This window comes from Zootermopsis nevadensis, unplaced genomic scaffold, assembly GCF_977971745.1.
Source record: "Zootermopsis nevadensis isolate Lab colony 2312 unplaced genomic scaffold, Znev_1.0 Znev_ptg000023l, whole genome shotgun sequence".
Lineage (NCBI taxonomy): Eukaryota > Metazoa > Arthropoda > Insecta > Blattodea > Termopsidae > Zootermopsis > Zootermopsis nevadensis.
The window spans coordinates 1750260-1763612 of NW_028259155.1; the positions used below are offsets into that span (position 1 = coordinate 1750260).

Sequence of the window (13353 nt, forward strand, 5' to 3'; positions counted from 1 at the left end):
CACGGCGGTAAGTATGAATACCACTGACTTTTTTGTGTTGCATCATGTAGTCTGTCTGAAATTTACCGATGTGTCAGATATGCAGTTATGACAGGGCTTGAAACTGACCACTTGCCTTCATCTAGTGCCAAGATGTGTGGAGCTATACCTCTGCACCAGGGACAACTTTACCATCGTAGATTCTTTGAAAGAAAGCAGTCCCAGACGAACTAGTCCGTTTTAGAGAAAATTATACAATGATCCCCATTATAATATACACACTTTTCACTTCAGTGTTTCAGTTTCCAGGCTAGAAGTGAATGGATTCAGATTTTATACTTGTAAAAAGGTATATTAATAATGACAATTCTTATATTACATACTGCTGGTAATAACATTTATTGCAAACTTACATCACACTGCTGAAAAGTTTATGTAGGTTCATGCTTCTTACATAAGAATTTAAATAATTGCATCTTTCTCAATATACAGAGTGTACCATTTACCACAATGAATGGTGAGATTTCATATTTTCACAATGGAAACTAAAATGACTGTCTTCTGGGGCGTTGTCTGGTAGTTTACCGTCGCTTCACACGTGCTTGCTGCCTCTGTCATCAGGGGGCAGTTATATTTCATTCATTTCCAATGGCTGTATCTATCTGGGAACTAAGGGAGATGTCTAATTTTGACCCAAGCACTTTCATAAATTTCAGAATATAACTCAGAATACCTCATTCATTAATTTAACCACATTTGTTTGACTGTGTTTAATACAAATATTTTCTCTCAATATCAGTCTTTTTTTTGTAGTCGCAGATTTCTCAGTCAACTCTTGCTGCTGCCACAACATGAATTTGTTGGTTTATGAGCTTGTGAGATTCTCAGTGATGACGTCTGCACCTCTACATCCTCCCTAGTTAACATTTCTCTGAAATAAATAAATATTCATATATATATATATATTACATATACAAACATATACGAGCATCTTCTTTTTGTGTTCACTGCCTTAGGTGATTTTTTCCTTTGAGATAATTTCATGGATGACGGCACATTTCAAGTATTCTACTTCATAAATTACAATGAAGCTTTAAAGGTGTCTGCTCTCTGTTGGCGTCAACGTCGAATAGTCGGTAAAGAATAAATCTATTAAAACATGACAAAAAGAATCAGACTGAGAAGAGTTTGTTGGTTGGTTAATATTAAGTATAGAAAATTTACCTTGTAAGTGTTAGGACAGCATCTAGAATGTTGATGCCAGATTTTGAGCTTGTTTCAAGGAATATGGCTCCGCAGTCTCGCGCTAAAAGCTCCCCTTCCACCATGTCAATGCATGTTATCCCTTTAGATTGGGCTTCAGCCCGTAAATCCACCTTGTTACCACATATAATGACTGGAACGCGCTGTTTAGTCACCTCCTATTTATACATAAAACATAATACTTAAAATTCTTAACTAAAATCTATGCATGAACTCAAATTTTAAATAACGCCTTACTTACATCTATATTCTGTATCCACTGTCTCACATTAAGAAATGACCTCTCGCTTGTAACATCGTACAGCAACATCACGCCATCTGCTCGTCTAAAATAAGTTTTCGTCATGGAACGGAATCTTTCTTGCCCTAAAACGAAGACAACCATGGTTTACAAATAAATCAAATGCACTTATTAAAATCTTAATCTGTATATTTAAAGTATGGAACTATGTTCAGCTTATATAATTTGAAATAATATTGCACAGGTTATAGAAAAACCTTTCGTGAATTTCGGAGACGAGCACGTACGTGAAAAATGTTGTGTGAATATTAAACAGTTACGAAAAGTTACGTGCCTGCGGTATCCCATAGCTGAAGTGTGACATTTCTTTCATCAATCCTGATAGTTTTCACTTGGAAGTCAACTCCTGCAATGCAGAGTTACAAATATAACTATTGTATTCCGTTGTTCGAGTTTTCTGAAAAATGAAGTGCCACATGTCACTGTTGATGTGAGTGTGAGTGTCTCTGTGGTCAGTCTTGACCCTTTACGCCTGAATTGAATGGTGACACATGATTATGAAGCACCTGGAATTATTTTAGGCCTTTTAATTCTGACTATATGAACCTTTTATAACAACTTCAGCACAAAATGCTGTTTATATAAATTAATAAAGAAACAGTCTCTGGTAGTGACTGCAGTGACAAAACACAAATGGTATTATATTGGAAGAATAATTACCTAATGTAGAGCTTATATTGCTAATGAAGACGCCCTTACAGAAGCGTAAAATGAAACTGCTCTTTCCCACAGCTGCGTCTCCTGCAAACACTATCTTGTATGTTCTGTCTGGTGCACCGTTAGGTTCAAGTCCTCCCAGCATAACTGGATCCAGCGGGACTTCTATCAAGTTTCCGGGTGAAATGAGCCTTCTGCCAAGAACAGGGCTTTTTTGGGTATGAAACATTAATGGCGCATTACAGTCCAACTCATCCATCTAGGCAAAGAAAATTATGCAACTTTTTAATTTTGTGACGATGGGGGAACAATGCAGTACAGTGAAGTTGTTAACAGTTGTATATGTTTCAAAATCCAAATTGCAAAATTCATACTAGCCTTAATAATCTAAAGCGAAGCTACATTGTTTCCCACCCTACCATTAAGATGTCACTTCGTCCAAAGTACATAAATTTAAATTTATTGCCTTGCCACGCTGACAATGTAACAGCTCCCACAGATAGATCCATGGAGTAGATTATTTCTTGAGAAACTGACAGTTACTCAGCTGGTTATGATATTCCTTGAGTTTTATGGAAATAAATTTTCTTTTTTGTGCTCACAACAGCTCAATACTGAATCCTATCCTAGGCCAATTGAACCAGGTCATATACTCTGTTAATTCTCTTGCTATCGAGTTTAGGACGATAATGGAGGCAGCAACGACCTGTGAAACGATGGTAAATTTTTACCAGACAACCCAGAAGACAGCCATCTTCAACTTAAATCTCCCTATTCGCATACATTGAAGGTTAATTATTATTTCCGATGGACAGAACAAGAAGTGAAGAAACCCCATTATTTAAGCTTTGATGTTGATAATCCAGATAATTACTCATCCTTGCCAACTATTAAGAACACATAGCAAACCTTATGAGTTGACTCATTGTCTGGTTCAGAAAGATCAACTTGTTCCGTCGTAGCACAAAGAAGCTCTTCTTGCAAAGATTTATCACTGTCTACATCCATGTTGTCTCGCATTGTCGATCTTCCAGAATCTAGAATATATTACATGTAAATTCATGGTTACAAACACAATAGACTTTTCTTCTTCTTTATTACGCCGTCTCCTTTACAGGAGGTTGGCGACATATTATGAACAGGATCCTTCCATCTTTTTCTCGGACTGGGACCTGTTCATATATGTTTTTTAGGCAGGTGATACAGAAGTGGTTTGCCATTGCCTTCTTCTGTGTGTGAATGGAGTAATTGTTGGGATGCCATGGAAAAACCGGGGAAGCCCCCGGAGGAAAACTCCGTTGCCTAGACCACGGCCTTTCCCAACACAAGTTATAAATCCGGGCACCGCCGGAAATCGAACCCAAGACCCCCAGGATTACAAGGCTAGCGTTCTAACCGCTAGACCACCGTTGCGGTCAACAGACCTTTAGAGCCACTATTATACAAGTCTTTCATTACTGTAATGAATTTCTTTTAAACTTCAATTTTAAAAAGCTCCTCCTACTTTTAAATATAATATAAATATAATCATTTTCCTTAGATTCTAAAAAAACATGAACGTGTCACAGGTCTTGATTTAAAGACATATTTAAACATTTTTTGGATACTGAGCACATCGAAAAGAAATTTGAAAATTGTAATGTCACAAAATGAGAATACCTAAATCTTCCATCAGCCTTCTTATACCAAACTGTACATTACCCCCCAAGCCATTCTGCGTTGAATCAAAACTAGTGGGGGCAGAATCCACTAAACTTTCTACATCTGAAGGTGATCTGCTGACTGGTTGTGATGCTCTGGAAAAAAAAGAAAAAAAAGTGCATAAACAGTTTGGACTTAACAAGTGTTAAGAGTTCGCTGTTGTCCTTGTCGGTGATAAGATACATGTTAGCGTGGATTTATAACGATAGTACCTCTTGCGTTTCCTGCCCTCTGACAGTCCAACAGGCGAACCTTTGGAGCTAGTATGACTGCAGCAGCAAGGTGAAGAAGATCGTGGAGATCTGAGACCGGACATATCCACGACTGTGAGTAAACTATCGTTTGTGTCTTGTAGTTTCATGTTGGCATCACTATAAAACAAAACAAAAGAAGACTGTTTTTATACATATTTATTAATTTCATACAAGGTGAAATGTAAAGTAATTAAAATATATATTTCTATGGAATATTCTAACATGTTGAACATGGTCTTCTGGGTTGTGACACCACGTCTTATAAGAAGTTACATTTCACATTAACGTACTGCTTCAATTATACAATTTATATCTTAATTGCGTCATGTTTGTGTTTATTAATACAATAATTTATTTACCGTCTTTACACAAACTTAAAAATGTTGTTAAAATTACTTAAAATTATAACATTTTTTCATTAGATACTAGATCTTGTTACATTTTACATTGACGACATGTTTCGATGTTATCTCATCATCATCAGGTCTATCAATTAAAATCTGTTGCACTTCTTGCTCTGCGTATATTGATTTGTTTTATTTGTTTGATTTTTTAAGTCTCTTCCATTAAATTTGAAGGCTGTGCCCGGATGCAATCTACGAGCCCGTAATATCGGACACAACACATCACATACAACCCGATTTAAAGCATCCGGGCACAGCCTTCAAATTTAATGGAAGAGACTTAAAAAATCAAACAAATAAAACAAATGAATATATGCAGAGCAAGAAGTGCAACAGATTTTAATTGATAGACCTGATGATGATGAGATAACATCGAAACATGTCGTCAATGTAAAATGTAACAAGATCTAGTATCTAATGAAAAAATGTTATAATTTTAAGTAATTTTAACAACATTTTTAAGTTTGTGTAAAGACGGTAAATAAATTATTGTATTCAATTATACAGTTAAATTAAGTATTTAAGAGGAATGCTGTCACAGCGGTTGCGCAGTCTGAGGCGTGGGCCTTGTGCCGCTTGGACACTGTGATCACGGGTTCGAATCCCACTCAAGCCATGGATGTTTGTCCGCGTCTCTCTGTGTTGTGCTGTCCTGTGTACAGGTAGAGGCCTCGCAATGGGCCGATCACTCGTCCAAGGAATCCTACCAAATTTCTAATAGATCGAAGCCAACAAATGTTGGGACCCGCAGATACTCAAGGCACTCAAGAGCGGGTTGCTTAAGTATCCTAAGTAAGTAAGTATTTAAGAGGAATCTAAGTTGGTGAGTTATCTGAGTACTGGCATATGTGATCTTTATACTTACTGTAGTAACTGCACTTGGCGGTGGACATGATCATTCTGATTCATGTACGCTGTCACTGTTTCTTGTTGGCTTGAAACAGAAATAAGATAACTTTAATATAGTGCAAACAAGAATATATATTGAGTCAATGTTTACATGCAGTTATCAGCAAATTAGACCTAATTTTTGAGCGTTAACTTCAACAATAATCATAATTATATATGAGATGAGGTAGAAATATATTTCAAAGTGAAAAGCAGTAAATCTTGGTGATGACGATGATGATTATTACTGCTGACAATTTTAAAAACAATATACTGGCCTCATATTGCTTAAAAAAAACTTGTTTCAGTCATATGCACTTCAGTGCCCAAGTCGAGAACAGACACTTTATCAAATATGCAATTACTTACACCTATATACCACTCATATAGTTAACAGCCTGAAAAGAGATCGGACATACCAGTTGAGTTCATGGCACTTTTCTTCATATTCGGATCGGAGTTGTGCCATTTCAGAACGAAGTACAGCTAGGTTAGTCCTTGTGTCAGCTAATGTACTTCTCAGCTCTCGATTCTCAGAAACTGCATTGTAACTGCTATCTAACAATATTGGACCCTGCTTTTCGTTACGCCCTCGACTCAAAATACTATTCAACTGGAAAGAACAAAACTTTTATTTACCATTATTTATTAATTTGTCTGAAAAAATATATCAACTAACTGTGTGTGTTAGTGATTCATTATGGTTTCCATATCAATACACTTTATCTTGAATTTTATCCTTGTTTTCTATATTACATAACATTACCTAAATATGTTGTTCACAATAAATGTATATTCTATCCTTTCGAAAGCATATTGTATAAACTAAACCTTTTGAAAGAGTCTTAGATGTGCTTGTAATTCAGCAGTTTCAGCTTTCATTTTTTCCTCTATGCTACGTTTCTCTAATTCAAATTTCATTTGGGCTTCTTCACGGGCCTGCGCTTCAACACGGGCTACTTGTGCATCAAGTTCTTCTTCCAGATTCTGTAGGTGTGTTAAATGAGTTTCCTTTTCCCTGAAAAACATAAATACTTTCAGTATGTTGTTCTGTGTTGCACATTCAGGGTTTAGAGACAGAATAAATAAGCATTTCATTTCTGGCAGAAACTTAAACTCTTAACCTAACCTAACCTAACTCAACCTAACCTAACCTAACCTAAGCTAACGCAACCTAACCCAAATTAACTTATACCAATGTAACTTCAACTAGTCTTACCTAACCGATAGCTCAGGATCAAACTCACCGCCTAAGGACTTCCACAGAACCTTTCCAGGACTTCTCCAAGAATTCTCCAGCACTTCACTATGAATCAAGTGTTATATAGAATATTTTAGGCTTACTTGGGCCATTGGTTTTTGCAAAGAAACGTTATTCATATTTGCATTCATCTTGTGCTCATGACACAATCAGGCTCTGAAAACAAGTCTTACCAGCTTTATTTTCTCAGGGACCCAGAACCAGTTCAGAATAGCATCTTACAAACTTAGGATCCGACACCGTTGTACCATTCCTCTAATGCTAAAATAACTTCAGATGTTCTTTGAGCATCATTAAATAATTAATTCAAGGATTACTGGCATTTATGCATTAAAGGAAACATAAATTAATAATACAATAGTCAGGGCAAAATGTAAGCAGATCAAGTCTCATTCAAGCTGGAATAAAAGGAAGTCAGGCTCAGGTGGGGTACAGGTTACATATTTAAAGATATAAATTTCAGGCTTGAGCTGGGTCAGGCCAAATGGTCCTCAGGCCAAGCCAGGTGAAATTCTAAAATTTTTAGCCCATGCAGACCTCTAATATGCAGTCAAGACTTACTACACAGTACCCACGCTACTTATTTGTCATAGATTCGTACCGTGCAAACATTTCTTCCATCTTCATGTTATCTTCATATAATTTTTTAACATCTTGTAAAAGACTGCTAAATGCGCCTTCAAAATGTGTCACCAGATGGTGGGGCGTGTCTGATGTCTGTAGTTCTTCATACAGTTTTGCAAGCTTCTCTCCGCTGTAAGAGGAGTAGTTTCAAATATTTAACAACTAAATATTAAAGTTTTAAAAATAATTGAAATTTGAATCTGACATCAGTTGAATTGGTTCTCAGTATTCTGTGGTTTTTTGTCACAATCATCATGATTAACAATGAAGTGCACATTTTATGTTTATATTGTTATGTTAATGATGATTATAAAATTTAAATACAAATTCTTATCCATACATATTCTTCTGTCTTTATAGCTTATAGTAATTAGTTACATAAATGAAACTATGACATGAATATTTAATTAATTTGTTTTCTCAGCTAACTGCTGCATAATACATTCCATAATTCAACACATTTATGGTAAAACTAACATGAGGAGGAGGAATGGTGTGCCCAGCTGCTGTTTATATTCACACAGAAGGAAAAATTCGGACGATCTTTGAAATTAAATGATAATGGATGTCAGATGATCAGGCCTATGATCAGCTTTGAGTAAGAAACTAGAAGAAGAATTGAAGATATCACTTTTCAGTTTTTATATACTGTTGCTGTAAACAAACAAGCTGTATTTCACTCAAAGGAATATAACCATGCCTTCTATTTGTTTTGCTGATTAAATTATCCTCATCTATGAGATAATGTATACAAATATTTGAGTACCAACAAAAGAGATAATCTTCCATTATCTTCTGATAACTGAATGCAGTAGAACTATTATAATTACTTTTTTCAATGGCTTTTTTTCATCATTGTATGCCCCATTGTCAAACCTCCCTTTTCACAAACCTTTCAATACTGTCATCGTGCAAATATCAGCATATATTATTTTGGTCCTCATATTGCCAGGCAGAACATAACCTAACATTTCATTAATTCGAACATTTCTCTGTATACCACACCATTATGTCCCAATCCATCTATTTGAAATATCAGCTTCTTTATGTAACTTTGTTTTTGAGTAGATCCAACATAGTCCATCGGCCACAGTCTTGATTTGATGAAGAGAGCAGACAGTGGTTGAAAATGGTTTTGTGATATCAGATATAAAATAAATCCCTGCTCAGTGTGGGATGTACATACCTTTATCAGTAAAAGAAATTCAAGTAACTAAGTCATGTTTTGATTACAATTCCGTTAACATCTTTAATTTACGTAAATTTATGGCCATGTACCTTACTCACACTTTCTACTTTAATAGTGTGACCAAGATGGATAAATATATTAAATACATCCAGGTTATGTCTGAAATTTTTAACGTATGTACTTTAAGGTACATTTTATATTTTGAACGGAAGGTGCCAGCCCTGCGTACCGCCGTAGAAAAGCATTGCCAATAGACATTCGTTCTTTTGGAACAATGAATGAAAAATATCACGTAGCACGCGTGACATTTATAACATTCTGACATTGTTAGCAAAATACCTCCCCACCCCTTCCCGTGCTGTAATAACTGGCACTGGTAAAGAATCACAAAGAATTGCGTTCTTTCTTTTATTAAAAGAGAGGAGCCAACATAATTTTTTTGTATCTACATTTGCGTGTGTGTGCGTGTAAAATATTATCGAAAGTCGCGGTCGAAAGGTTTGCAAAACTCGTACTTCATATTTCGAGATCGATATTCGTCAAATGTTGGGGCAGGACTTTGGAATAAATCTCGATTGCTTCCTTCCAAATGTTTCCTAATTTTTCATTCACAGTAACCTCCCCATTAAACAACGTATAAACTCTGTAGCTGAAAAGTATCCTGATATAGGCCTAACCAAACAAATTTAATCTCTCAGCAGATTTTTTACCTAATATTTTTCCTGTTCCATTTTCTACAAATGCTGAATGAAGTTCTTTCAAACTTAATTGTTTTTATTATGCAGCTCTTATGCTTATAGACTATAATTACGAAAGAAGGTGATGTGTAGGCCTCTCGAACAAGACGTGTCTTATTAAAAGAGTCGATGATTCATACACACGCTTCTGTTTAAACACAAAACAGACCTTCATACGTATTACGGTAAATTACACATTACATTGTGGTAGCATCGCTTGTTTTAAAATGTCTCCAATTTATATGCATACGTGTCGGAAAGTAAGTAATATACATTACCCTTGTAACCTATTTTTAAAACGACATAATAACCCAGTAACACAATAGTAGTCCTTGTAGCGGAACGAGAACGAGAATCGAAGAGGGATATAAGCCGAACGATTTTTTATTATCGACTGGCAAATGTTACTTTAAATTAATGGGACAGGCGACACATTTTTTAAAACAATTCTGTTTTAATAAGTCGTAACATAATAAATAACACATTAAATAACTAAAGCTGTAGAATTCTTGAGAAGCTAATAAATATTACGCTCGGCTACTCAAGAAATACCCCGTCTTTTATGGAACCAGAAGGTTCATTACCATGTACACAAGAGTGGACGCTAGTCACTACCATGAGCCAGATAAATCCAATCACATCCAAAAATTCTATTTCCCTAAGATCCATACTGATATTATCCTCCTCCTGTTTTGTGCGCCGTACGTACGTTCTTGGAAATAAAAACAAGCCAACAACATTGTCAAAGAAAATAATCGAGTGTTACGTAAACCCGCGTCTTCAAAGCTGTTAATAAATTTAATGGTTTGAAAGCGTTGGTATAGCTTATAGCCTATTGTCGATAGAGGAAAGTTTTGATGGTTGTTGTAATAAATAGCTGATAACCTGAAACACGTTCAGGCACGAACATCGTCTATCTTCCGGAACAACTTACACGCAATGAGTCACTCAGCATAGTGACTATGCCACGGGCTGGAAAATCGGGTTTCGATTCTCGTCAGGGACGAGAAATTTCTATATTACGTATCGCGTCAGACCTAGTTCAGACTTCCACCCTGTCAAATGGGTATCACGGAATCTTTCGCCGGGGTTAAAGCGGACGGAGTTATAACTCCACACCCTCATACGTTTTCATTTTATAGACCTAAGTGCCTCAGTAATTAAAGAAGAGGTTGTCAATAACCTCTTTGCAGGTTTAATTTATTTCAAACATTCCACTGATAAACCGATAATAACCAATAACTCTGATGCCATCAGCGCCGGCATTATGAAGAATGGTGGTTGGGGGGTCTCACGGTGCCCCCCAGTCAAAATTTTGCAACATTAACAATTTGTATTAACATCAATATATAAATATGCCTACAAAATTCAGGCACCCCTTCCAGAAAGCTTGCAGTTTCTGGTCGACTCATATTTTGTCGATATAAAACGTAGGATATCGCATATCGAATTCCACTGAAATACGGAACAGAAAAACTCTTGGAACAAAAATGGATTCAAAGACAAATGAAAGTCGTTATTCATATTACGCCTTATAGAACTCGCCTAAAGACCTTGTCCGATTCTGCCGTAACTCATACGCCTAAACACAAAAATGAAATTACTTATGCTAGAAGGTCTCTCTTGATAGTAGGCATAGTCATATTTCGTTCCGATATCTACCGTCAAATTTCTCTTTCGTAAAGTAAAAAAAATGCGATTCTATAGCATTACAAAAATAAAACATATGCGAGGTATCATAATCACGGGACCCATGTATGGGCGTCACCGTGAAGATAATAACGAAGGTTCTACATAACCAGGTCAAGGGCTACGCAGGATAAACATAGTTCCAATACCTCAGTCCACAGGAATCTAACACGTGCCAATTTATAAACAGGCTATTTTGCATAATAAAATTTTACTTATTACACATGATAAAAGCGAGGTTAGATTTTTGATACTTGGACGGAAACGTATAAATTTTAATATTTACCGCACTCACACAAAAATTCCTCGTTATATCACGAAAATTAGGGTGTTAAAAAATTGTCGTTCTGAATGTTAAACTACTTAACAACGCTGGTCTAAAATATGACACGCTTCAACAATGGGATCGTGGCTTCGGTTCCCACACGAAGCAACTACATCAGTGTAAGTGGTCCGTATTAATTTACAGTATTTTCAAGTTGTTACTGCTTTTCAAAATTACATTCAGCTTTTTACCAAATCCGTGCGTACTGATGTATAAAATAATCTTATTACTGTTATTTACTGACCAGTGTAAAGGATTCGTGTACTCGTAGACATATTTTCCCAAATCCAAAGAGTATCACAACAGAATTTTTGTTTTCTATGCAAGTAGATTCAATTGTACGTTTAGTAACTCCAGAAACGATGTGCTGAAGAACAACAAATTTAAGTGGAATGAGAACAGTCATTTGCGTTACTAGAAGCGAGAGATAGTTACACTTATCTCACTTTTAAATTCAGAATAATTATTTATTCTGAATGACTAGAGCATGAGAGACTTCAAAAGGCGAAGGATTAAAACGTGGAGAACAAAACACACTGTTAACGGAAAACTTAAAGGCGAAGGATTAAAACGTGGAAAACAAAACACACTGTTAACGGAAAACTAAAATAACGACAATAACTTCACCTTGTGTTGAGGAATTTACGAACGTTGGCTTCGCCAACTCCTGCCACTAAATGGGACCACGCAGTTCTCGCTTGAGAGCGACGTCGCTCGAGTTCTGCATGGCATGTATCAGTTTCCTCGCTGCCCCCGCACAATCCTCTCCGATCAGCTCCATTGCTGACCTGGAGAGAACTACGTCGTGAACTAGGCGCTAAGAAATCTCTAAATCCCCATCTGAAATCTTCGAGACTCACTTGACCATCGCCGTCATGGTCTAGATCAGTGAAAATCGTATCGGAATCGTCTGGATCAATGTCGAAACTGGAGCAAAGATCACGAAATTCTGAGGGTCCTATGTGCCCCGAGCCCTGTTTGTCACAAGCACGGAACAACTGCTCAAGTTGAAGTTCGTGGGCCATCGCAGGAATAAATCCGAAAAAAAAAGTGAAGGCGGACTTCGCGGGAGATTATGGAAATGCCGATTAACCGTGGCACTCAGCCGAAGAGCCAATTGCTTACTGCTCGCCTGGCCGCAGGGACGTATATAAAAATTAATGACGTCTATTTGTCTCACAATGGACAGGTGGCGATATGACGTCACAAGGTCGCAAATAGGAAAATGTATGTAGCCTTTTAAGTTTCCGTGCCACCATCAACACACATAAATAAATAATTTCTATTTAATTTGAAGGAAACGTTTTTTTATAATTTACATAAATTTATTCTCTTCACATTTATTGATGATTCTGATACACTTTAAGGGTTTTAATTTTATTATTGCAGAGCTGTCTCCATTATCATTTTGATATGACAAATACTGCTTTTGTTGAGGCAACTCATTTTTGACACACACTGTATGTAGGGATGTCAGCTGATATGGAATTCTGCACCAACAACAGAGTCATTAGTAATGTGACATTTTAATAGTTATGGACTTTTCTCTAATGGACTACTTGCAGAAATTGAAACAACTTGGACATGTCTTTTGGATACTTGCTGTCGGTACTGGTAGCTAAAATTTTACATGGAAGTATCATTTTAAATAAGATCTCAATAGGACAATACTGACACGGTTTTAGCGTACCGTAGCAATGTGTATTATCCATACAAGAATTACCATAAATTATAATATAAACTACAATTTTGTTTGTCACAAACCCAAAATTGTCTTGACCGTTAAAGGTAAACAGATTTTTACAATATTTTCCTGATAGAAAAATATGCAGTGTTTTGATGGTGACGGAGGTATACTACAATCCCAAGATATTAATGATTATAATAAAATTCATTTTATTCATTCAGAGAATGGATAAAAGTAAAATTAATATATCTGCATTTACATTATCCATTGTAATTGGGGTACTCCAGCCAATTGGCATATGTGAGATTCATGGGAATGTAAGGAAGACAATTTACAGACACCAGTACTGTTAAAGGAAAGTGTTAGAGGAGCATTTTTTATGTTTTCCATTGTA

At 36.2% G+C, this 13353-nt stretch overlaps 1 protein-coding gene across 6 annotated transcripts; it reads right to left on the reverse strand.

Annotated features, from left to right (window-relative positions):
• Positions 1 to 359: 359 nt before the first annotated feature.
• LOC110834950 (ras and EF-hand domain-containing protein) lies at positions 360 to 12542 on the reverse strand. Of its 6 annotated transcripts, none has more exons than XM_022074637.2 (13): positions 11900 to 12542; positions 7310 to 7462; positions 6279 to 6465; positions 5867 to 6060; positions 5425 to 5493; positions 4114 to 4272; positions 3860 to 3996; positions 3110 to 3237; positions 2204 to 2459; positions 1818 to 1889; positions 1484 to 1608; positions 1204 to 1400; positions 360 to 910 (listed from the first exon to the last, which is right to left on the reverse strand). In XM_022074637.2, exons 1-13 carry the CDS (start codon positions 12295 to 12297, stop codon positions 808 to 810), a joined length of 2178 nt encoding a protein of 725 aa, XP_021930329.2. In that variant the 5' UTR covers positions 12298 to 12542; the 3' UTR covers positions 360 to 807. The 6 variants fall into 6 exon arrangements, with proteins under 6 accessions (XP_021930329.2, XP_087210357.1, XP_087210353.1 ...); XM_087354231.1 differs by lacking the exon at positions 11900 to 12542 and adding an exon at positions 10144 to 10161; XM_087354227.1 differs by lacking the exon at positions 11900 to 12542 and adding an exon at positions 8519 to 8706.
• Positions 12543 to 13353: the final 811 nt, after the last annotated feature.